This window comes from Oryctolagus cuniculus, chromosome 17, assembly GCF_051225735.1.
Source record: "Oryctolagus cuniculus isolate XC-2025 breed Fujian yellow rabbit chromosome 17, ASM5122573v1, whole genome shotgun sequence".
In the NCBI taxonomy this organism is placed as follows: domain Eukaryota; kingdom Metazoa; phylum Chordata; class Mammalia; order Lagomorpha; family Leporidae; genus Oryctolagus; species Oryctolagus cuniculus.
Genome location: NC_142883.1, coordinates 26754109 through 26779880, shown reverse-complemented (window position 1 = coordinate 26779880; position 25772 = coordinate 26754109). Strand labels below are relative to the sequence as shown.

The window sequence follows — 25772 nt, the reverse complement described above, 5'->3', positions numbered from 1 at the left end:
ACTTCTTGTTTGTAAATAAAGTTTTTTTGTCTTTTTTTTTAAAAAAAGATTATTTATTTGAAAGTGAGAGTTACAGAGAGAGAAGGAGAAGCAGAGAGAGAGAGAGAAAAAGAGAGAGAAGGAGAGAGAGAGGTCTTCCATCCATTGATTCACTCCCCAGATGGCCGCAATGGCCCAAGCTGCGCGGATCTGAAGCCAGGAGCCCCAGGAGCTTCTTCTGGGTCTCCCACATGGGTGCAGGGGCCCAAGGACTTGGGCCATCTTCTACTGCTTTCCCAGGCCATAACAGAGAGCTGGATAGGAAGTGGAGCAGCCAAGACTCAAACCGGTGCCCATATGGGAAGCCGGCACTGCAGGCTGCGGCTTTAGCCATTACGCCACAGTGCTAGCCCCTGTAAATAAAGTTTTATTGGAACACAGCCTCCCCCATTTGCTTACTTGTCTGGTTTCTTTTCCCAACACAGAGTTGAGCAATTTACGTCAGAGATCATATGGCCTGCAAAGCCCAAATGATTTACTCTCTGGCCCTTCATTAGAATAAGTTTGCTAACCACTGCTCTAAGTGATCTCTGAAGTTCTTTCCAGCAGTAATCACATGATTGTGATTCATGTGACTTAGCTTTGGAGTACTTTTCTCTTTAAGATTTATTTATCTACTTATTTGAAAGTCAGAATTAGAGAGAGAGAGGAATCAATCTTACATCTGCTGGTTGACTCCCTAAAATCCCTGAAGGCTGCAACAGCCAGGATTGGGCCAGGCTGAAGCCAGGAGCATCTTCTGGGTCTCCCACAAGGACTTGGGCCATCTTGTTCTTTTTTCCCAGGTGTATTAGTGGAGAGCTGGATCAGAAGTGGAGCAACCGGGACTTGAACAGGCGCCCATATGGGATGCTGGCACTCATGTGGCAGCTTAACCTGCTGTACCACAGCGCCGGCCCCTGGTGTACCTTTCTTATAAATTTAAGACCATATACAAATTGAGAACCATAGAGATTTAAAAACCTGTACCTTTGTAATAGATACTAGGCTACACAAAAGTTTTACATTAGTGTAATTATAATACAAACCATACTGTTTTCAAAAGATGCTGTTCTCTAGAGTGGAATTACATGGCTTGCATTAATTTATGTTGAATTTATTGATTGCCAGTTATGTTCATGACATTGTGATGTATTTTTTTAAGATTTTATTTATTTATTTGAGAGGTAGAGTTACAAACAATGAGAGGGAGAGAGAGAAAGTCTCCCATTTGCTGGTTCACTCTCCAAATGGCTGCAGTTGCCAGAGCTGGGCCAATCTGGAGCCAGGAGCTTTCTCCAGGTCTCCCACACTAGTGCAGGGCCCCAAGCACTTGGGCCATTTTCTACTGCTTTCCCAGGCCATAGCTGAGAACTGGATCAGAAGAGGAACAGCCAGGACTAGAACTAGTGCCAATATGGCACCACAGGCAGAGGATTAACCTACTGCACCACAGTGCTAGTCCCTGTGATGTATTTCTAAAAGGAAACACAAGTTCTATCTAAATGTCAGTCTAGTAAGAGAGGTTGAAAGTATGTAAATAGAACTGTCCCTACCCAGATACAGACAGACTTTTACCATTAATGTCTCAGTGAAACAGTGGAAGGCATTGGATGAGTTATATTTCTGAAGGAGGGCTAGGAATAATTCATTCTTAGGTAATATTTAATTATTTTTTTTTATTTGAGAACAAAAGAGCCAGTCAGCCAGGGAGAGCTTCCATCCACTGGGTTGTTCCCCATATGCTCTCAGCCACTGAAGCTAGAGCCAGAGCCAGAGCCAGAAATTCCATCCAGATTTCTCATGTAGCAGGAACCCAATTACTTGAGCCATTACTATCATCACTGCTTCCCAGGGTGTCCAGGAAGCTGGAGTCAGGAGGGAGATGGAACTGGGAATTGAACCTGGGCGCTCCAGTGTGGGATTCAGACATCTTAACCACTGTGATAAATGCCTACTTCAAGAATGTTCCATTTTTTTATATGCTGTAATTTTACTTAACATCAAATTCTGCAAGAAAAGTTTTTAAGATTTGATTGGTTTTATTTAAGAAACCAACAGAATTGAAAGGCAGTTGCCAAAAATATTAATTACAATTTACATACACATACAGTTCACTCTTTTTCTGTGTATAGATTTTTGAGTTTTGAAAAAGGCAATGGTTCTGTAACCACCATCAAAACCAATATGCATAATTCCCCCAAATTTCTGCATGCTGACTGTGTTAACCAGAATAAAGCTGTGTGTGTGTGTGTGTGTGTGTGTGTGTGTTTCTTTCCAATTTTATTTATTTGAGAGACACAGAGAGCTCCCCAACTGCTGATTCACACCTCCCTCCCCCAAGATGCCTGCAATGGCTAGAGCTGGACTGGACTGGACAGAAGCTGGGAACTCAATCTAGGTCTCCCAGATGGATGGCCTGAATCCAACTACTTGGGCCATTACTGATGCCTCCCAGTGTCTTGTTAGCAAGAAGCTAGTCATGAGCCAAAGCCAGAGCTGAGTAGTGAGCTAGAAGCACCATGGTGTGGGATGTGGGCTTTGTAACTGAGGCCAAACACCCCCTTCCCAGAGTCTGTGTCTTGTCTTCAGTATAGAAAAGAAGCTGAGGCATCAGGTTCTGTCTTTAAATTAGTTATTATGCTTAATATTCTTTCAGAAAATTCTTGACTTAAAGGACCACGATTATTTTTCAGTGCTAGGTTGCTAATTTAATTCTTTTTTTTTTTTTTTTTTTTTTGACAGGCAAAGTGGACAGTGAGAGAGAGAGACAGAGAGAAAGGTCTTCCTTTGCCGTTGGTTCACTCTCCAATGGCCGCTGCGGCACCGCACTGATCCGTAGCCAGGAGCCAGGTGCTTCTCCTGGTCTCCCATGCGGGTGCAGGGCCCAAAGACTTGGGCCATCCTCCACTGCACTCCCTGGCCACAGCAGAGAGCTGGCCTGGAAGAGGGGCAACCGGGACAGAATCCGGCGCCCCGACCAGAACTAGAACCCTATGTTGGCGCCGCAAGGTGGAGGATTAGCCTAATGAGCTGCGGCGCCGGCCTTAATTTAATTCTTTATTAGAAAAGAAAGATTGGGGCTAGCAACCTTGAAAAAACTTCTGTCTCTGCCTCTCAAATAAATAAAACTTTAAAAAATTAAAAACAGAAATAGACTGTAACCCCTCTTTTGCATTTTGCAGATATTGACATATTTACCTCCAGAATGTTACAGATTAGATTGTCTTAACGTGTAACCCTTAGTAACTTATCCCTATGTGAATACTTTTGGCCAAAGGTAATACATGAAATTTCTGAGGAGTGTATTTGTTCCTTGGCTTTTCTTCTGTGCATTTCAATGATGGCAATTGAGGTAATGCTAAGTGAAATTGTAGTTAAGCTAACAAAATTGTTCCCCAAGGTTCTCTAATTTCTTTTGGGTTACCTATTAAGTATACAATCCACTTCTATAATTTATCATTCATTTAGAATAATTATTGTATTATCATAAATTCTTTTCTAAGATGTAAATTTCTTTCAATCATACATAGATTCATATTTAGATTACTTTTTTCTGATTTTAATCATTTATGGGAGGTATCCTCAGCAGCTGTCCTTTATCGTGGTTGGTGTTTCATCTGGTGACTTTGTTATTTTCAGTGACCTTTTTCTCCCTTCACTGTAGTCACTTACTTCCCATGACTATATTCTACTCTTGAGATTTTCTTTCTCTTGATTATCTGATGTGTTTTTAACTTCATTATCTCTACGAACTTCTTCCTATTGTCATTTAAGCATTTAAAATTGTGCCTGCCTCTGACCCAGTATCTTAACCCCCTGCTACCTACTACTCACTCTCCTCCCATGTCTGTGGATTGTTTGTGTCAAGCGTTGTTCTAGACACTTGTGATATGTCAGTGAACAAAACAGACTTCTTGAAAGTGTGGCTATTTAAATTAGGCAAGACTTCCCCAGTCCCTCCTTCTTCCCCATCCTGCTATGACCTGGTATTCTTCCCCACACTCACCTTACATACTTCTTGTTGCTATAACCAGTAGTTCCTCTGAGTTTTTTCATGTGACTTCTCTCTAGCATTTGTCTTAAACACTGCCTTTGCTGGGTTTCTGTGACATCAGACTTGCCTGCATCCTTTTCTGCTTCTGATGATTCCTTTCCAGTTGTCTTAACAGGACCTGCTTCCTCTGTTCACCTTTCCAGCATCAGTGTTCCTGTTCTTAGCTTGTTCTGTGTTCGGGAAATCATATTTGCTCTTCTAATCTCTTGGCTTTCATGGCTAACAATTACCCTAAGTTTAATTTCCCAGATCTTTTCTGAGTCCTAAACTGATGTTTCCAAACTGCCTACTATACACCCCTAAGGTGATTTCCTTTGATGTACCTAAAGCTCATCATCTTCCTTGCCCTGCCCCAAGGGTACTCTTGCACCAACATGTACTGTTTCAGGGAATGAATAGCCTCACCGTCTGCTCAGCTGTCCACCCTAAACCTCTCATGTGTCCCCACACAGCCAATCAACATTGCTTGTTTGTTGCCTCGCCTTAATGCACGTTCATATTTATTTTCTCTGCTTGAATAGCATTTTCTTCCAGGAATTCTGCCATGATCCCCTTATTAAAGCTTAGTTATCCGAAAAAATGTATTCCTATAACACACTGCCTTTTATTATGCCATTCTTCATAATTTACTGTCATTTTTAATGTACCTTTTTCTGAATAGACCAGGAACTCAAGGTGATCGGAACAACTGTCTTTTGCTCACTGTTACATCTGTAGCTAGCACTTAGCACAGCAACTAAGTGAATGAGATTACAAGATAGTTCTCTCTCTTTTTTTAAGATTTATTTATTTATTCTGAAAAAGTTACAGAGAGAAAGCTCTTCCATCCACTGTTTTACTCCCCAGGAGGCCACAACAGCCAGGGCTGCACCGGGCCAAAGCCAGGAGCTTCATCTGGGACTCTCACGTGGGTGGTAGGGGCCCAGACACTTGGACCATTTTCCTCTGCTTTCCCAGGCTATTAGCAGGGAGCTGAATGAGAAGTGGAGCAGCAGGGACATGAACTGGTGCCCATATAGGATACCAGCATCACAGATTGTGGCTTTACCCACTATGCCATAACACCAGCCCCACAAAAAAGTTCTAACAGTTTTGTTTCAACTCTAAATCTGTGATTCCTCATCTGCTGGGATTAAAAATCCTTTCCAGAAAAGTACATACACAGAAGTAGCGAAAATGGTACGTACATTCACAAACGATTACCAGAAAACTCTGGAGCCTACCTGTGGGCCAGGCTTGAGATTCACCACTAAAAGTTGATAAGACTTCTAAGGTTTATTTTAAAACTGCAAGATGGCTTTTTTGATTACTTTTAATAAAGTTTCCAAATATATTAGACCTAAGGTTATGCTTAGTTTAAGTCTTGAATAGAGATACAGTCATTTGAGTTGTATTCTTAACAGTTATAATAAGTTTTTGTTGATATATGTCAAAATGAAAATTTTGGATTATCCTGTTGGTCATATATATATGAAATTTATCCACTATATTTTGAGAGTACTCTTCGTTGAGAATGTGTAGATTTAATATACACTTTAGAAACTTTATTATATAATACATATCTCCTATAGTACATATTTCATTTTTTCCCTATTTATAATATTTACAGTTTGTTTAGTTAGTGGGTTCTCTGTATCATTTCAGTTCCTTTGTCACCTCCTTCTCATTTTAAAATAAATGTTTTAGTTCTTGTTTTCTGAAAACAATTTAATTGTAATTCTCATTCATTTTTCTCTTGGGCTGCTTACCCAGGGGAATATTCTGGTGTGTATGCTTTTAAATACTTTAATAGCATTGCTTTTTAAGCTAGGTGTTCTTGGCTGCCGTTCTCATCTAGTGCTTTATCATCATTTATTTCTGCTCAGCTTTATTTTTTTGCTCTGAATATATACATTCAGCTTTTATGCGTATCTGAATGCTTGAAGAGTTCATAGCAAGCAGTTATTACACAGACTGTTTTCACCTAGTCCTATCTCTATTTCTATCATCTCTATAGTTTTATTAGAGAATTAACATAATGTTTAAAACAGATGTCTTGCAAAAAATTATTGTGGAATTGGGAATTTGGAAATTTGTATATCGTGGCTTTTTTCAGTTTCTAGAGGATAGATGGATGGATGGATGATTAAATAAGCTACTATCTTTGATATTTAGTTCTTTCTGGTAGAAATGACCTGGTTTTTTGGAATATTTGCAAAAAATACAGAATATGAGTCCATGTGTAAGCACTAACTTTTTAGCATTCCTAGGTTGCTTTTATTTTATTTATTTATTATTATTTTTTTTTTGACAGGCAGAGTGGACAGTGAAAGAGAGAAACAGAGAGAAAGGTCTTCCTTTGCCGTTGGTTCACCCTCCAATGGCTGCCACGGCCGGCGCACCACACTGATCCGATGGCAGGAACCAGGTGCTTCCTCCTGGTCTCCCATGGTGTGCAGGGCCCAAAGACTTGGGCCATCCTCCACTGCACTCCCTGGCCACAGCAGAGAGCTGGCCTGGAAGAGGGGCAACCGGGACAGAATCCGGCGCCCCGACCGGGACTAGAACCCTGTATTGGCACCGCAAGGCGGAGGATTAGCCTAGTGAGCCGCAGCGCCGGCCACTTTATTTATTTATTTTTTTTTTAAAGATTTATTTATTTATTTGAGAGGCAGAGCTACAGATAGAGGGAGAGACAGAGAGATCCTCCATCCACTGTTTCACACCCCAAATTGCTGCAACTGCTGGAGTTGGGCCAATTCGAAGCCAGGAGCCAGGAGCTTAATCTGGGTCTCCCTCATGGGTACAAGGGCCCAAGCACTTGGGCAATCTTCTACAGCTTTTCCAGGCCATAGCAGAGAGCTGGATCTAAAGAGGAGCCACTGGGACATGAACTGGTACCCATATGGGACTCCATTACTACAAGTAGAGGCTTAACCTACTATGCCACCACACCAGCCCCTTATTTTGTTCTAAGTAATTTATAAGTAATTTGTAGCATTATGTTCTCTTTGAAAAGCAATATGATATATGTGTGTATGTGTGTGTGTGCGCACACACGTACATATATATACAGAGAGAGAGAATCATTCATGCACTAGTTCACTTCCCCCAGATGTGGAAATGCAGCTGGGTCTGAGCTAGGCTGAAGCCAGGATCCTGGAACTCCTTCCACTTCTACCACAGGGGTAGCTGGGAGCTGACTACCCAGCTGATCTCCTTCCACTGCTTTTCTAGGTGCATTAGCAGGGAGCTAGATCAGAAGTGGAGCAGTCAGGACTCATAACTGACACCCATATGGGATGCTGCACCACAATGCTGGTACCACTTTTTCTTTTTTAAACAAATAGATGTATTGACGCTTTGGCCTTACGTAATTTTCTTTAGAAATATTTTCTTCCTGTTTACCTGGGTGATGACCTGGGCTGTAAGTCTTACTTCTTCCACTAGATGTGGTTTTCCACAGATAGTGCCACAATTTTTGAGACAAGTTAATAGTGGGAGTTCTTTTGTTTTGTGTTTTTATCAATGTCCTGTAATATTTCAATTCTTCAGTTTCTTATGAGAAACAAATTAAATAGCTTTCTTCTCCCTAAAGACCTCTACACTGGGTTTTTTCATTGAATGTGCCTATCTTAAAGAACTCATTAAAAAATATTAAGCACAGTTCTATAAAGTGACAGCTGAATATTATCACTTAATAGGTGGAACTTTGCAAAAATTTTGTGGTATTGATTTGGGGTTTTCAGTCTAATTCAGTTTTGTTGTGAGAAAAAATTAGTATTTTTTAGATGTATCAGAGAGCATCCTTATGAATAGAGTCATCTTTATTTCTATCTTTTGCACATCATTATACATTAAATCATAACATTGTGATTCCAGATGTTTTTTCATATCATGCATAAAACTTTATAGATTAATAATCTATTTTCATGCTGTTTCTTACATGAAACGTTTCTTGTTCTTTGTTTTTGCTTTACATGGAATGCATGGGCTTTAAGACCATAATTTCTTTGGTAAGGTTTCATCTGCCTTGGGGGTTCTGTCTTTGGCCTTGTTTCTGCCTGTACTCTATAATAAGACCTAATTGTTTCCCCGAGTAATGCTACTTGTTAGAGTATTTAGCAAAGAAGTTTTGATCCTTTTGGAATATTATCTATGAGAAATGAATCCAAACTAACAGATATAAAGAATTGGCCAAAAAGCCTCTCACTTTATTTTGTGATAAATAACTTTTATATTTTATAATCCATGTAACTATATATATCAAATGAGATAGCAGACAAAATTATGGTATTTACTGAATGACAGGTAAAATTTATAAATTGAAATTTGTGACTATAACTTACTCTGGTAAATATATATATCATTTTTTATATTTATCTTCAAAGTCTTTTATCATTTTTCTTTTGATAGGAATGGGTCGTGAAGTTGAGAATCTTATATTAGAAAATACACAACTTTTGGAAACCAAGTAAGTATATACCAAAAAAAAATTGTTTTAAAGATTTTATTTACGGGCCAGCACTGTGGCGTAGCAGGTAAAGCCACCACCTACAATGCCAGCATCCCATGTAGGCACCAGCTCGAGTCCCAGTTGCTCCACTTCAATCCAGCTCTCTACTATGGCCTGGGAAAGCAGTAGAAGATGGTCTAAGGCCTTGGATCCCTACACTCATGTGAGAGACCCAGAAGAAGCTCCTGGCTCCTGGCTTTGGATTGACCCAGCCCCAGCTGTTGCGGCCATTTAGGGAGCGAATCAGTAGAAGGAAGACTTCTCTCTCTCTGTCTCTGTCTCTGCCTCTCTGTAACTCTGCTTTTCAAATAAATAAATAAATTTTTTCAAAATATTTATTTATTTAAGAGGTAGAATTACAGAAAAAGAGAGGGAGAGACAGAAAGGTTTTGCACCTTTTGGTTCACTCCCCAAATGACTGCAACAGCCAGAGCCAGGCCAATCTGAAGCCAGGAGCCAGGGGCTTTTTCCAGATCTCCCACACAAGTGCAGGGGCCCAAACACTTGGGCCATCTTCCACTCTCTTCTCATACCAGAGAGCTCTATCGGAAGGGGACATGAGCTGCCACCCATATGAGATGCCGGTGCCACAGGCAGAGGCTTAGCCTACCATGCCACAGCACCGGCCCTAGTGTATACAAAATTTTAACAAGGAACAAAAGATACCAGACTTTCTTTTTGTCCAAATCAATACACTTCATCAATTTGACATAGAATTAATGCAGTTCCCCTTCTCTACAGATATACACACACAGAAATAGGTAGTGGGAGCTGCATGGCCCTGATGAATAAGTTTCATTGCTCTATTTTTTGTACAAACATAGATTTTTATCTCCTTTCTACTCAACAAGTATCTGCACCTTTTTTTTTTTTTTTTTTTTAATGTACTTGAGGAGAAGAGGCAGTTTCCATGTTAATTCACTCCCCAAATACCTGCAACAGCCTAGGTGCTGGGTCTGGGGTTGGAGCTAGGAGCTGGGAACTCAGTCCAGGTCTCCCATGTAGATGCAAGGACCCAATTACTTGAGCTATCACTGTTGCCTCTCAGGTTCTGCATTGGCAGGAAGCTGAGGCTAGAGCTGGGAATCAAACCCAGGTACTCCAATTTGGGATATGATTGTGACCATTAGGTCAAATGCCTGCCTCTGTGATTTTAATATTTTAATTGTGTCATATGCTTTTTTTTTAAGATTTTATTTATTTATTTATTTGAAAGGTAGAGTTACAGAGAGAGAGAGAGGGAGAGACAGAGAGAAAGGTCTTCCATCTGCTGGTTCACTCCCCAGATGATCACAACAGCTGCAGCTGGATCCGAAGCCAGGAGCCAGGAGCTTCTTCTGGGTCTCCCATGTGGGTGCAGCGGCCTAGGTGCTTGTACCATCTTCTGCTGCTTTTCCAGGCCACAGCAGAGAACTGGATTGGAAGAAGAGCAGCCAGGACTAGAAGTGGCGCCCATATGGAATGCCGGCACTGCACCAGCTCTTCATATGCTTTCTTGCTTTCCATGCTCCCATCTTCTGCCCCACCCCCACCAGCCCCTTGAGATTTGTCTGCTTTCTTAGCTCTTCTCCTGGAGTTTAAAATATAGATAAAATTTAAATTTACTTATTTGAAAGGAAAAACGACCAAGAGAGAGAGAAAGACAGATCTTCTGTCCACTGGTTCACTCCCCAAATGCCTGCAACCAGGGCTGGGCCAGGCTGAAGCTAGGAGACAAGAACTCATCTGGGTCTCCCATATGGGTGACAAGGACTCAAATTCTTGGGTCATCCTCTGCTGCCTACCACGCACATTAGCTGGAAGCTGGATCAGAAGATAGAAGCAGGACTTGATCCCAGGCACTCTGATATGGGATCCAGGCATCCCAGGCAATGGCTTAATCTGCACCACAGTACCTGCCCCTCTACACGCACGTTTTGGTTTGTAATTGCCACAGAGCTTTCCTCTGTAGTTGCACATTCTTGGGTACAATTTGGGACACTTAGGCCCTTAAGCACACTGAAGTCTTGTGTAGTGGGACTGGTCCTCAGTCATTTGAAAAGCAGTGTTTGTCCCTTTGTCAATTTGCTATGTGAGAGCAACTTTGTAGCATCTTTGGGTATCCAAGACAGCATACAGCTATAGTGAGCTCCTGTGTCCACTATCCTCAATGGAAGCAGATCTTGAATTTTTTTCCTTTTCTTTCTTAAGATTTATTTTACTTGAAAGGCAGAGTTACAAAGATAGGTAGGGACAGAGAGAGAGAGAGAGAGGGAGGGAGAGAGAGGGATCTTCCATCCACTGGTTCACTCCTCAAATGGCCACAACAACCGGTGCTGGGCCAGGCCGAAGCCAGGTGCCAGGAGCTTCTTCTAGGTCTCCCACATGGGTGCAGGGGCCCAAGGACTTGGGCCATCTTCTGCTGCTTTTCCAGGCTGTAGCAGAGAGCTGGATCAGAAGTGGAGCAGCCATGACTTGAACCAGTATCCATATGGGATGCTGACGCTGCAGGCCATGGCTTTAACCTGTTATGCCACAGTGCCAGCCTTGGATTTTTTAAACAGTTTAGACTGCTTTCATTAATTATTAATGGTAATTTTACTTTACTGATTGGATACTATATTTTCATGTCTTACTAACCTAATTTGTTGTATGACTGCTATTTTTTAATAGTCTATTAATTATCAGTCTGTTTTGTTTTATCCATTTATTTTTCATTAGTTAAGTGGGAAGAGTAAAAATATTGCTCTTCACTCTGCATCTTTTTATCTACAAACAGTGATCAGGTAGAATGTCTTGAAATATTCAGTTATGGAGCTGTGATTGTATTTAGTCTGTAAATGAATAAGCTGAAAGAGGAGATATTTATTTGTAACGATGCACTTGAAATATGTGTTTCTTAGAAATGCTTTGAATGTAGTGAAGAACGACTTGATAGCAAAAGTGGACGAACTGACCTGTGAGAAGGATGTGCTGCAGGGGGAGCTGGAGGCTGTGCAGCAAGCCAAGCTGAAGCTAGAGGAGAAGAACAAGGAGCTGGAGGAGGAGCTTAGGAAGTAAGTCCTGAAGCCACGGTGGCTGCCAGTGTGCACTCCCGAGGCTGAGCCCCGCCCCTTTCCAGGTAGGAAGGCCCAGCAGCTGCCTGGGAGAGGGCAGAGTGCCCCAGAGCTGGCCTCTGCCCTGAGCACACCCCTCCACTCACCAGTTTCTCACTCAGATGTTATCATTGCTGGTGTCTGTAAATGATGTGGAAAGAACAAGAGCTAGTCAAACACCTGCATTTTGATAATGAAGAAACCAGAAACATTAAGTATTTTTCTTCACCCAGCTTTCTTTAATGTTTGTTTTCTGAAAGCAGTACCAGAATAACATTTCTCCAAATTGAAGGCTGTCAGATACCCTGTTTGGCAAAAGAAGGAACAAATCCTTTAGTGGTAGTTAAAATTGTTGACTTGCTCTTTTGTTTTTTGAATAGATGAACTCAGTTAAAATAACTTTTGGTTTTGTTTTGTTTCCTCTAGAGCTCGTGCAGAAGCTGAAGATGCAAGGCAAAAAGCAAAAGATGATGACGACGTAGGTTTACAATTTTAAACTTTTTCTTTACCACATTTTTATAGTTGAGAAAAATCTTGCAGATTAAGCTTTGGATACAGTATTATAAGATTTTATTTATTTATTTATATAGAACGATATTATCCTGCTTCTTTTCATGCTTAATGTATTGTTTTGCTTTTGCACGTCACACGTTATGATTTTACCTTGCTTGGATGCTGGATATCTCTGCATTCCTATCAGTGTTCTTTTTTTATGAGATATATTTTTTATTTGAAAGTTAGAGTTAACAGGGAGACAAGGAGAGACAGAAAAAGAGAGATCTTCCATCTGCTGGTTCACTCCCCAGATGGCCGCAGTGGGTAGAGCTGGGTCAAGCTGAAGCCCGGAACCAGGAGCTTCATTCTGGTCTCCCACATGATTGGCAGGGGCCCAGATACTTGGACCATCTTCCACTGCTTTTCCCATTTTCCCAGGTCATCAGCAGGAGCTGGATTGGAAGTTGAGTAGCCAGTACAGGAACCAGTACCATAAGGGATGCCAGTGTTAGAGGTGGCTGCTTTATCCACTGTGCCACAACGCCAACCCCTTATAAAGACTTTAAAATCAGTTGATGTGTCTGTGGTCATGAATGTGATAGCTCATGTGTCCACATGATACCCAGATACTAAGCTTTCTCTCTACATACAGTGTACTCATTTTTCCTCTGTGGCTGTGGCACTGTAGTTCAACCTGTGTTTGCATGTTCAAGTTCAAGGGTCAACTGGGGCATTTGGGACTTCTTTTGTTTTTGTTTGTTTTGTATCAAATTTTGACTTAGAAATATGAAAGTTTAGGGGCTGGTGCTGTGGTGCAGCAGATTAAAGTCCCTGTCTGCAATGCCAGCATCTCATATGGGTGCTGGTTCAAGTCCTGGCTGCTCCACTTCCGATCCAGCTCCCTGCTAATATGCCTGGGAAAGCAGCAGAGGATGCCCGAAGTTCCTTGGGCCCCTGCACTCATGTGGGAAACCTGGAAGGAGCTCCTGAATCCTGGCTTTGTATTGGCTCAGCTCCAGCTGTGGCAGCCATCTGGGGAGTGAACCAGCAAATGGAAGACCTCTCTCTCTGTCATTCAAGTAAATAATAAAATAAATCTTTAAAAAAAGAAATATGAAAGTATAATAGTAAAATTGTTTAATATTTAACATGAAAAGATGAAGTTTAGAATTTCAGAATTAGCTAATTAGTTCACATTGATGCCAATATACATAAATACAAAGGAACAAAAATGAGCATCTTGCTGACATTGGTAGTATACTGGTAATTCTGTGGGTACCTAGAATCATTTTTTTTTTTTTAAGATTTGTTTATTAGCCGGCGCTGTGGCTCACTAGGCTAATCCTCCACCTTGCGGCGCCGGCACATCGGGTTCTAGTCCCAGTGGGGGCACCGGATTCTGTCCCGGTTGCCCCTCTTCCAGGCCAGCTCTCTGCTGTGGCCCAGGAGTGCAGTGGAGGATGGCCCAAGTGCTTGGGCCCTGCACCCCATGGGAGACCGGGAGAAGCACCTGGTTCCTGCTTTCAGATCAGTGCAGTGCGCTGCAGCCGGCCATTGGAAAACCGGCAAAGGAAGACCTTTCTCTCTGTCTCTCTCTCTCACTGTCCACTCTGCCTGTCAAAAAAAATGTTTTTTGTTTATTTATTTGAAAGTGTTACAGAAAAGAAGGGAGGGAGAGAAAGAGAGAGAGAGAGATCTTCTATCCCAGGCACATTAGAAGAGAACTGGATAGGAAGTGGAGCAGCCAGGACTCGAACCAGTGGGATGCTGCTGCCACAGGTGGCGGCTTTACCTGCTTTGCCATAGCCCCTGCCCTTGAATCATTCTTATACCAGGCATTTACAGGTCAAAGGTCATACTTGAGATACAAGTGTGTCCCGGACAGAATGATCATTTGGTGCCACTTCAGTCAGTTATTTTGTTTTTAAATTTCTGAAAAAATAAAAAATATATTTTTGATGCAGAAAGATGGTAGCTTACTGAATATCCACATGTCCAGAAGTGGGCAGAGGTCGAAGCAGGAGCCAAAACTCAACCTAGGCCTCCCATTTGAGTGGCAAGGACCCCATCATTTGAGCTATCACCCCTGCCTCCTAGAGTCTGTATTAGCAGGCAGCTGGAGTCAGGAGCTGGAAGCATGTATCAAACCTAGGCACTCTGATATGGGATGTGGCGTTCTAACTGGCATATTAACCACGAGGCCAAATGCCCAGTCCTCTTGGTGTTTTTAATATAATATTGAATACTGGCCAGCGCTGTGGCTCAGTAGGCTAATCCTCTGCCTGCGGTGCTGGCACAACCAGGTTCTAGTCCCAGTCGGGGTGCCGGATTCTGTCCCAGTTGCCCCTCTTCCAGGCCAGCTCTCTGCTATGGCCCAAGAGTGCAGTGGAGGATGGCCCAAGTCTTTGGGCCCTGCACCCCATGGGAGACCAGGAGAAGCACCTGGCTCCTGGCTTCGGATCAGCACAGTGTGCCTGCCGCAGCGGCCAGCTGCGGCAGCCATTGGAGGGTGAACCAACACTAAAGGAGGACCTTTCTCTCTGTCTCTCTCTCTCACTGTCCACTCTGCCTGTCAAAAAAATATATATATAATATTGAATACCAAAAATATATATGCAAGTCAGGGAACCAAAAAAAAAAAATCAACATTATGAACCTACCACCCAAACTAAGAACTGGAATGTTACTAAACATTGAAATTACTCTGTGCTCCTCCCCTTCAGAAGAGACTGTATGATTCTGTGTTTATTGTTTGCCTAAATTTGAAAAAATACTTCTACTATACCACATATATATAGTTGTATTCCTATAACATGATTTAGTTTTCATTGTTTTGGTGTTTCATACCATGTTTAGTTTTAGAGACTTCCTTCTTTTTTAAAAAGTAATTTTTTAAAGAATTATTATATTTATTTGAAAGGCAGAGTTACAGAGAGAGGTAGAGCCAGAGAAAGAGAGAGAGAGGTCTTTCATTCCGCTGGTTCACTCCCCAAATGACTGCAACAGCCAGAACTAGCTGATCCGAAGCCAGGAACCAGGAGCTTCTTCTGGGTCTCCCACGTGGGTGAAGGGGCACAAGGACTTGGGCCATCTTTTACTGCTTTCCTAGGCCATAGCAGAGAGCTGGATTGGAAGTGGAGCAGCCGGGACTCAAACTGGTGCCCATATGGGATGCCAGTGATGCAGGCTGGGGCTTTAACCCACTGTACCACAGCGCCAGCCCCGAGTCTTGCTTCTTTTACTCTATGTATTTTTGAGACTCACCTCTGTTTACTATAGTATTGTAGTTTATTCATGTTCACTGTGTTATAAAAAACAATTAAGGCGCTGGATTCTGTCCCGGTTGCTCCTCTTCCAGTCCAGCTCTCTGCTGTGGCCTGGGAGTGCAGTGGAGGATGGCCCCAGTCCTTGGGCCCTGACCCACATGGGAGACCAGGAGGAAATACCTGGCTCCTGACTTTGGATCGGCGCAACACGCCGGCCGTGCCAGCCACTTGGGGGGGTGAACCAGCAGAAAAAAGGAGGACCTTTCTCTCTGTCTCTCTCTCTCACTGTCTAACTCTGCCTGTCAAATAATAAAAATATTTTTAAATAATAAATTTTATTAAATTATTTAAATTTATTAAATAACAAATTTTATTAAATAAATTTTATTTAAATTTTATTCAAATAAATTTTACATAAATAAAATCCAATTATATGAACAGTCTAATTTTTCTATTTTCCTATGAAGAATATTTAGCTGGTGTTCAGGTTTTTACCACCACAAATGATGCTATGGTTACAAAATTGTAATATAAGTCTCCTGGTTTATAGGAGCAAAAGCTTTTCCAGGATTTATACCAAGTGGTGGAATTGCTATGTTGCAAATTCAGGGTCCTTTTTTAATTGTTGTTTAGCTTTTATTTAAAGGAGAGGCTAAGTTCTGTGACAAGAAGACTGCTGATAGCTAATCCCAGCCTCTCTATTGCTGTCCCAAGCTTTTCAGTTGTGATACAAAATGTGCTTACTCCATCCAGCTAAGCACAAGTCCTACAGTTAAACTCATCTTTTTCTCCAGAAGAGAGGTAAATCAGCAGCAGAAAGAAGTTGACTTACAACTGCCTCTTTGTTGTTCATATTTCTATTTATTTTAAAAAAATTTTTTTAGTTTTTTTGTATTTTTTAAAGATTTATATATTCTTTATTTTGAAAGTCAGAGTTATAGAGAAAGAGGGAGAGATAGGCAGAAGAGATTTTCCATCTGCTTTTCATTCTCCAGATGGCTGCAATGGCTAGCACTAGGCCAGGCCAAGAGCCAGGAGCTTCATCTGCGTCTCCCACATGGGGGCCCAAGCACTTGGACCATCTTCCTGTGTTTTTCCCAGGCCATTAGCAGGAACTGGGTTGGAACTAGAGTAACTGGGACACAAACTGATGCCCATATGAGATGCTGGCATTTCAGACATAGGCTGTACCTGCTATGCCACTGCACAAACCCCCTCTTCATTTTTTTTTTTTAAGATTTATTTATTTGCTTTATTTTTTTTATTTGACAGAGTTACACAGTGAGAGAGAGAGAGAGAGACAGAAAGGTCTTCCTTCCGTTGGTTCAGCCCCCAAATGGCCGCTACGGCCAGAACTACGCTGATCCAAAGCCAGGAGCCAGGTGCTTCCTCCTGGTCTCCCATGTGGGTGCAGGCGCCCAAGCACTTGGGCCATTCTCCATTGCTTTCCCGGGCCACAGCAGAGAGCTGGACTGGAAGAGGAGCAACCAGAACTAGAACCCGGCGCCCATATGGGATGCTGGCACCACAGGTGGAGGATTAACCAAGTGAGCCATGGCGCCGGCCCGCTTTATTATCTTTTTAAATAAAATATTTATTATTTATTTGAAAGGCAGAGTTACAGACAGAGAGGGAGAGACAGAGATTATCTTCCATCAACTAGTTCACTCCCTCAATGGCCGCAATGGCTAGAGCTGGGCCGATCTGAAGCCAGGAGCCAGGAGCTTCTTCTGGATCTCCCATGTGGGTGCAGTTGGGCCATCCTCTGCTGCTTTCCCCAGCACATTAGCAGGGAGCTGGATCAGAAGTGGAGCAGCCAGGATTCAAACTGGCACCCATATGGGATGCTGGTGCTGAGGCTAATGGCTTTACCTGCTATATTTCAGCGTTGGCCCCAAAGATTTATTTATCTGAAAGGCAGAGTTACAGAGAGACAGGCAGTGAGAAAGAGATGGGGAGCCGGGGGCAGGAGGGAGAGGGAGAGGAAGGAGGGAGAGAGAGAGAAGTATCTTCACCTGCAGGGTTGTTGCTGTGGATTCGTTCTGAGAGGAGGAGCATGGTGGGGGCAAGAGGCACAGAGTCACCACACAGACCCCGGGAGTCGGCTGGGAGTCGGGTGGGAGTCGGGTGAAAGCGGGCCAGAGGGGAGCAGCCCGCAGACTCGTTTATTTCAGCTGGTACAGCAGCTTAAGTAGCCAAGGTAGCGAATCCGGTCAAGGGGCGGTTTATGCCCTAACCAATCATAGCCTGTTGCCAGGCAGTACCCGAAGCCATCCAGTCACAGCCTGTTGTCAGGCAGGCTCCATTGCCATGTGGTTTCCAAAACCATCCAATCACAACCTGTTGCCAGGCAGGCTCTGTTGCCAAGTGGTTTTCGAGGCCATTCCTGAGTAACTGACACTGGCTTGCCAGTGGCCATCTTGGCATGGCCTTCTCATTCCATCACACTGGGTCACTTCCCAAATGGTTGCAATAGCCAGGGCTGGGCCAGGCCAAAGCCAAGAGCCAGGACTCTGTTTGGGTCTCCCATGTGGGTTCAGGGGCCCAAGCACTTTGATTATTTTCCTTCACTTTCCCAGGCATGTTTATAAGGAGATGGGTCAGAAGTGGAGCAGCCAGGACCCAAACCAGTGCCCCTATGGGATGCCAGCATTGCGAGCAACAACTTAACCCGCTGCACCACAACCCTGGCCCCACTTAACATTCTTTATTCTAAGAATAATTCTGGTTAAAACAATGGTCCCATCTTGTTGTATTTCTGTTGGTATTTAGTGTTGTTATTTTTAGTTGGATACCTTGGTAACTAGGAACTAAGTTATCCCTTTATGCTGACTTTGGGTGTATATGTGAGTTGTCAGTTTAAGATAATTATTCTGGGACAAGCATTTGATATAGCAGTTAAGATGCCACTTGAGACAACTGTATCCTATATCAGAGTGTCTGGATTCAAGTCCCAGACTCTGCTCAATTCCAGCTTCCTGTGCTAATTTGCACCCTGGGAGGCAGCAGGTATAGGCTGAAATACTTTTGCCTCTCCCACCTGTGTGGGAGCTCTGTATTGTGTTCACAGCTCCCAGCTTCAGCCTGGCACAGTCCTGGCTACTGGAGGAATCTGAAGAGCAAAACAGAGGATGGGAGATCTTTCTCTTTCTGTTTCTCCCCGCCCCCAAACCCTGTGTGTCTGTGTCTGTGTGTCTGTCTTTGGCTGTCAAATAAATAAAAAATTGAAGAGAAGTGAAGCTTGTTTGAAATAAGCTTCTAGGTATTTTCTGAATGACAAATGTTATAGAATATGAATTTAAAATAATGTTAGGGCAACATTTTCAAGTGAAACTTACAGGAGCATATTAGGGGGCCAGTGTTGTGGCTTAGTGGGTAAAGCTGCCACCTGCAGTACTGGCATCCCATATGGGCGCCAGTTCAAATTTCGACTGTTCCACTACTGATTCAGCTCTCTGCTATGTCCTGGGAAAGCAGTAAAAGATGGCCCAAGTGCTTGGGCTCCTGCACCTGCATGGGAGACCTGGGAAAAAGCTTCTGGTTCCTGGCCTCAGATTGGCCCAGCTTCAGCCATTTGGGTAGTGAACAGCAGATGGAAGGTCTCTCTCTCTGCCTCTGCCTGTCTGTAATTCTGCCTTTCAAATAAATAAATAAATATTTTTTTAAAAAAAGAGCATATTAAATCCATGTAGTTAACTTTTTAATTTTAGTTCAAGTTGTGTATTATTCTTTATGTTTATTTTATAATATGTTCAAATATTTGTATTTATACTCAGAAACAGAATAAAACCTTTTTTAAGTGGTTAATTGCAAATTGTGGTTAAGAGTTTAAAGATTTTGTGTAAGTCTGAGATTAGCACCAAAATGTCTCTGCGTATAAGCTCCAGAGTGACCTGTCATCTTTCTGTCATTAGAGTGATATTCCCACAGCCCAGAGGAAGAGGTTTACTCGAGTAGAAATGGCCCGAGTTCTTATGGAGAGAAACCAGTATAAAGAGAGGTTGATGGAGCTTCAAGAAGCTGTTCGATGGACAGAGATGATTCGGTTTGTAAAAGTATTCCAGTGTTTTCCTGCTCTTGTTTCATGGGTTTGAATATTCATTGAGAACCAGCATCTTGCCTTGGAAGGTCCAAGCCCTTTTCTGTGTTTACTAGGAGAGATTTTCTGAAGTCACACTTGAAGTTAGTAACATAACATGTTAAAAATGGGTGTTTTGGTCCAGTATGTAATCTTGGAGGATGTTCCCGTGACCTCTACAAAACCCTTGTTACTACTTAGGAATGAATGACGGTCATTTTTCAGAATATATAATTTGATGTTACTTGTGCAATGTGAACAAAGGTAAAAATTTTATAGGCAACCTGGGAAAATAAAACCTTTTTACTCAGTGTCTTCCTGTGAAATACTCTTGCTTGATTTTTTTCTGACTTTGACTTTTTTAATAAATATACTTTTCATTAATGTCTTTGAATCAGTTGGATCTTAAATTTTACGTAATACTGCCAACTAATGGTTGTGTTGTCAGTAACACCCTTCCTTCCTTTAATTTAGAAAGAGCTCACAGTTTATCCCTTACCAAGGTCATACTAGGATGAAGTATTGTGTCTAACACATTTTGCAGTTGCTATACTTGTAACTGCTATAGTTGCTGAGAAGGAAGGGAGTGTTGTAATCTTTATTTATTGGGCAAGAAAATTGTCCTACTAAGAAGTATAATTTTTTAAAATTTTATTTAAGTTGTATAAGTTTCATGTATTTCCTATATATAGAATTTAGGGTATACATTATATACAGACTTAGGGTATACTAATGACACTTTTCTTCTTCGCACTCACATTCCAGCCTTTCTTCCTCCTCCCTCTCCTATCCAACTCCTAATTTTTACAAAGATCTATTTTCAATTACTTAATGATCGTAAGATTAACCCTATAGTAAGTAAAGGGTTCAACAAATACTGTGAGAGAAAAAACATTGTTCCTCAACAGAAGAGACAGGGACTATAAACAGTCATCAGATCTCAAAATGTCTAATTAACTCTAATATATTACATTTTAGGTACTCTAAAAGTTACTCCTGATCACAGAAAACATATGATATCTGACTTTTTTGGACTGACATTTCATTAAGTATAATGCTTTCCAGTTGTATCATTTTGTTGCAAAACACAGGATTTCATTTCTTTTTACAGCTGAGTAGTACTCCATAGTATATAATACCATAATTTATTTATCTAATTATCAGTTGATGGATATCTGCTTTGATTCCATATCTTAGCTATTGTCAATTGACCTGCAGTGAACATGGGCATACACATAACTTTCATATGCTGATTTCTTTTGGTTTGGGTAATTTCCAAGGAATGGGATAGATGGATCATATAGTATGTCTGTATTCAAATTTCTGAGGTATCTTCATACTATCTTTCACAGTGGCTGGACCAGTCTATATTCCCACCAACAGTGGATTAGGGTACCGTTTTCCCCACATCCTCGCCAGTATTTGTTTGTTGATTTCTGTTTGAGAGCCATTTTCTAACTGGGGTAAGGTGAAACCTCATTGTGATTTTGACTTGCATTTCCCAGATGACTAGTGATCCAGAGTGCTTTTTCAAGTGTCTGTTGCCATTTGGATTTCGTGTCTTGAAAAATGCCTGTTCAAGTCCTTTGCCCATTTCTTAACTGGATTGTTTGTTTTGTTGTTGTTGTTGAATTTCTTGAGCTCTTTATAGATTCCGGATATTAACTCTTTATCAGTTGCATAGTTTGCAGATATTTTCTCCCATTTTGTCTCTTCACTTTGCTGAGTGTTTCTTTTGCAGTGCAGAAGCCTCTCAGCTTGATGTAATCCCATCTGTCAATTTTGGTTTTGATTGCCTATACTTCTAGGGTCTTTTCCAAGAAGTCTTTGCCTATGCCAATGTCTTGCAGAACTTCTCCAGTGTTCTCTAGTAATTTGATGGAATTGGGTCATAGATTTAGGTCTTTGATCCACTTTGAGTGGATTTTTGCATAAGGTGTAAGGTAGGGGGCTAGTTTCATACTTCTGCATTTGGAGATCCAGTTTTTCCAGCACCATTTGTTGACGAGACTGTCCTTGCTCCAGGGACTGATTATAGCTCCTTTGTCAAAAATAAGTTCGTTATAGATGCATGGATTGATTTCTGGAGTTTTCTATTCTGTTCCTTTGGCCTACACATCTGTTTTTGTGCTAGTACCAGGGTGTTTTGATTATAACTGCCCTGTAGTACGTCTTAAAATCTGGTGTTGTGATTCCTCTGGTTTTCTTTTTGTTGTATAAAATTGCTTTTGCCATTTGGGGTCTCTTGTGTTTCCATATGAATTTTAGCATCATGTTTTCTAGATCTGTGAAGAATGTCATTGATATTTTGATTGGGATTGCATTGAATCTGTAAATTGCCTTTTTTTTTTAAAGATTTATTTATTTATTTATTTGAAAGTCAGAGTTACACAGAGAGAGAGGAGAGGCAGAGAGAGAGAGAGATCTTTAATCCGATGGTTCACTCCCCAGATGTCTGCAATGGCCGGAGCTGCGCTAATCCAAAGCCAGGAGCCAGGAGCTTCTTCCAGGTCTCCCACACAGGTGCAGGGGCCCAAGCACTTGGGCCATCTTCTACTGCTTTCCCAGGCCATATCAGAGAGCTGGATCAGAAGTGGAACAGCCAGGTCTTGAACTGGTGCCCATATGGGATGCTGGCGCTTCAGTCCAAGACATTAACCTGCTGTGCCACAGTGCCAGCCCTTGTAAATTGCTTTCAGTAGTATGGACATTTTGATGATATTGATTCTTCCAACCTATAAACAAGGAAGATTTTTCCATTTTTTTTTTTAATGTCATCTAATTCTTTCTTTAGTTTTGTAATTATCATTGTAGAAGTTCTTTCTCAGCCATGGTATTGCCTGTGTATACAAAGGATTTTTTTTTTTTTTTTTTTTTTTTTTTTTTTACAGCACATTAAGGATAGAGATCCTACATGAGGAGTAAGTGCACAGTGACTCCTGTTGTTGACTTTACCAATTGACACTCCTGTCTATGGCATCAGTAATCTCCCTATGCTCCAGTCATGAGTTTCCAAGGCTATGGAAGCCCTCTGAGTTCTCCGACTCTTATCTTGTTTAGACAAGGTCATAGTCAAAGTGGAGGTTCTCTCCTCCCTTCAGAGAAGGGTACCTCCTTCTTTGATGACCTGTTCTTTCCACTGGGATCTCACTCGCAGAGATCTTTTGCCAGAGTGTCTTGGCTTTCCATGCCTGAAATACTCTCATGAGCTTTTCAGCCAGCTCCGAATGCCTTTAGGGCTGATTCTGAGGCCAGAGTGCTATTTAGGACATCTGCCATTCTATGAGTCTGCTGAGTATCTCACTTCCCATGTTGGATCACTCTCCCCTTTATTTACTCCATCAGTTAGCGTTAGCAGGTACTAGACTTGTCTATGTGCTCCCTTTGACTCCCAGTCCCTTCACCATGACCAACTGTGAACTGAAACTGATCACCTGGAACAGTGAGATGGCATTGGTACATGCCACCTCGATGGGATTGAATTGGAAGGATATTGAGGGCTAGTGCTGTGGCGCAGCAGGTTAACATCCTGGCTTGAAGCGCTGGCATCCCATATGGGCGCCGGTTCTAGTCCCAGCTGCTCCTCTTCTGATCCAGCTCTGTGCTATGGCCTGGGAAAGCAGTAGAAGATGGCCTAAGTCCTTGGGCCCCTGCACCCATGTGGGAGACTCGGAAGAAGCTCCTGGCTTCGGATCAGCACAGCTCCAGCCATTAAGGCCATCAAGGGAGTGAACCAGCGGATAGAAGACCTCTCCATCTGTCTCTACCTCTCTCTGTAATTCTGTCTTTCAAATAAATAAAAATAAATTTTAAAAAACAAAGGATGTTGATTTTATATCCTGCCATTTTACCAAACTCTTTTATGAGTTCCAGTAGTCTCTCAGTGGAGTCTTTTGGATCCCCTATATATAGAATTGTGTCATCTGCGAATAAGGATAGTTTGACTTCCTCCCTTTGATTTCTTCTCTCTTGCCAAATGGCTCTAGCTAAAACTTCCAGGACTATATTGAATAGCAATGGTGAGAGTGGGTATCCTGGTCTGGTTCCAGATCTTAGGGGGAATGCTTCCAGCTTTTTCCTCATACAATAGGATGCTGGCTGTGGGTTTGTCATACATTGCCTTTTGATTGTGTTGAGAAATGTTCCTTCTATTCCCAGTTTTCTCAAGGTTCTTGTCATGAAACAATGTTGTATTTTATTTTTCTGCATCTATTGAGATAATCATATGATATTTGTTCTTCACTTTGTTAATGTGATGTATGACGTTTATTGATTTGCAAATGTTGAATCATCCCTGCATATCAGGGATAAATCCCATTTGGTCCAGGTGAATGATCTTTCTGAAGTGTTGTTGGATTCAGTTAGCTAATATTTTGTTGAGGATTTTTGTATTTGTGTTCATCAGGAATATTGATCTATAGTTCTGTTTCTCTGTTAAATCTTCTTCTGGTTTAGGAAATAAGGTGATGCAGGCTTCATAGAAGGTGTTTGGGAGGATTCCCTCCCTTTCAGTTGTTTTGAATAGCTTGTGAAGTATTGGAATTAGTTCTTCTTTAAAAGTCTGATATAATTCAGCAATGAAACTATCTGGTCCTGGGTTTTTCTTATCACTGATTCAGTCTCCATCGTGGTTATTGGTTTGTTTAGGTTTTCTGTGTCTTCATGACTCAATTTTGATAGATTGTATGTGTCCAGGAATCTGTCCATTTTTTCTAGGTTTCCCAATTTGTTGGAATACAGCTCTTGCTAGTAATTCCTGATGATTCTTTTTATTTCTGTAGTATCTGTTGTTATATTTCCATTTTCATCTCTGGTTTTATTGATGTGGATCTCTTTAAAAAAAAGATTTATTTATTTATTTGAGAGTCACAACTACAAATAGAGAAAGAGAGGTCTTCCATCTGCTTTTTCACTCCCCAGATTGCTGCAACAGCTGGAGATGTCTGCAATGGCCGGAGCTGCGCTAATCCAAAGCCAGGAGCTAGGAGCTTCCTCCGGGTCTCCCACATAGGTGCAGGGGCCCAAGCACTTGGGCCATCTTCCACTGCTTTCCTAAGTCATTAGCAGGGAGCTAGATCAGAATTGGAGCAGCTAGGATTCAAATTGTTGCTCACATGGGATGTGGTGTTGCAGGCAAAAGCCTAACCTACTAAGCCACAGCACCAGCCGCGTCATTGCTGTTTATAACTGTAGCAGCCAGGTGGTAGTCAGCAAGTAAAGGGAAACAGTTCCTTACTTCTTTTAAAAAAATTATTTATTTATTTATTTGAAAGAATTAGAAGGAGAGGCAGAGAGAGAGAGAGAAGCAAGGTCCTCCATCCACCAGTTCACTCCTCAATTGGACGCAACAGCCAGAGCTGTGCTGAACCAAAGCCAGGAGCCAGGAGCTTCTTCCGTGTCTCCCACATGGATGCAGGGGACCAAGGACTAGGGCCATCCCCCACTGCTCTCCCAAGCCATAGCAGAAAGCGGGATCAGAAGTGGAGTAGCCAGGACCCAAACCGGCGCCCATGTGGGATGCCAGCACTGCAGGTGGCGGCTTCACCCCCTACACCACAGCACCGGCCCCCAGTTGCTTACTTTTAACTTGTTCATTGAATTAAAAGATGTCTCAAAATCAGTCTTTTTTTAGAAAATTAAAAGGTGGGCTCTGTGATGACAGAATTCTTATCACCTTAGTAAATAAATTTAGAATGCCTTATTGTACTATGAAATAGTGTTGAATTCTTTGCAACCCATTTTATCCACTTCTCTTTGCTAGTCATTGTTTCAGTGATGGGTGAGTTTCAGATCCATTGTACAGTGAAGTTATATGCTATTTTATGAGAATCCGGAGTACAGATGATAGAGACCTTTATTTAAATACAGGGTTTTGGAGCAGGTGTTTGGTGCAGTAGTTAAGACACATTTGGCACACCTGCATCCCATGCTGGGGTGCCTGGGTGGAAGTTCTGACTCCACCCCCAATTCCAGCTTCCTGCTAATGTGCACCCTGGGAAGCAGCAGGTGGTAACTCAAGTAGTTTCAGTAGATTGAACTCTTTGAAGGAGCAATGGTATTTTATTTATCTTAGTGGTATAACTTTAGCAGACTGACTGACACATAGTAGGTCAGAGTTACTACTTAATTTAATTGGAGTCTACTCTGTCTATTCTAAGAACTCCTTGAGTCCTTTGTTCTTCAGAAACATTTTCTTTTTTCTCTTTGTTTTTTTAATGTAGGGCATCACGAGAAAATCCAGCCATGCAGGAAAAAAAAAGGTCAAGCATCTGGCAATTGTGAGTATCTA

At 41.9% G+C, this 25772-nt stretch overlaps 1 protein-coding gene across 31 annotated transcripts in view; it reads left to right on the top strand.

Annotated features, from left to right (window-relative positions):
• SPAG9 (sperm associated antigen 9) overlaps positions 1-25772 on the top strand; it is a 170670-nt gene that overhangs the window by 110089 nt on the left and 34809 nt on the right. For 16 of the 31 annotated variants that reach the window (XM_051824855.3, XM_089318189.1, XM_051824854.3 and 13 more), the window contains 5 exons: positions 8471-8528; positions 11453-11605; positions 12071-12122; positions 19320-19450; positions 25705-25761. In XM_051824855.3, the coding sequence (XP_051680815.1) occupies positions 8471-8528; positions 11453-11605; positions 12071-12122; positions 19320-19450; positions 25705-25761 (451 nt within the window). Of the gene's footprint in view, positions 1-5827; positions 5840-8470; positions 8529-11452; positions 11606-12070; positions 12123-19319; positions 19451-25704; positions 25762-25772 lie in introns of all 31 variants that reach the window. The other 15 variants (XM_089318191.1, XM_089318185.1, XM_089318183.1 and 12 more) reach the window with 1 other exon arrangement.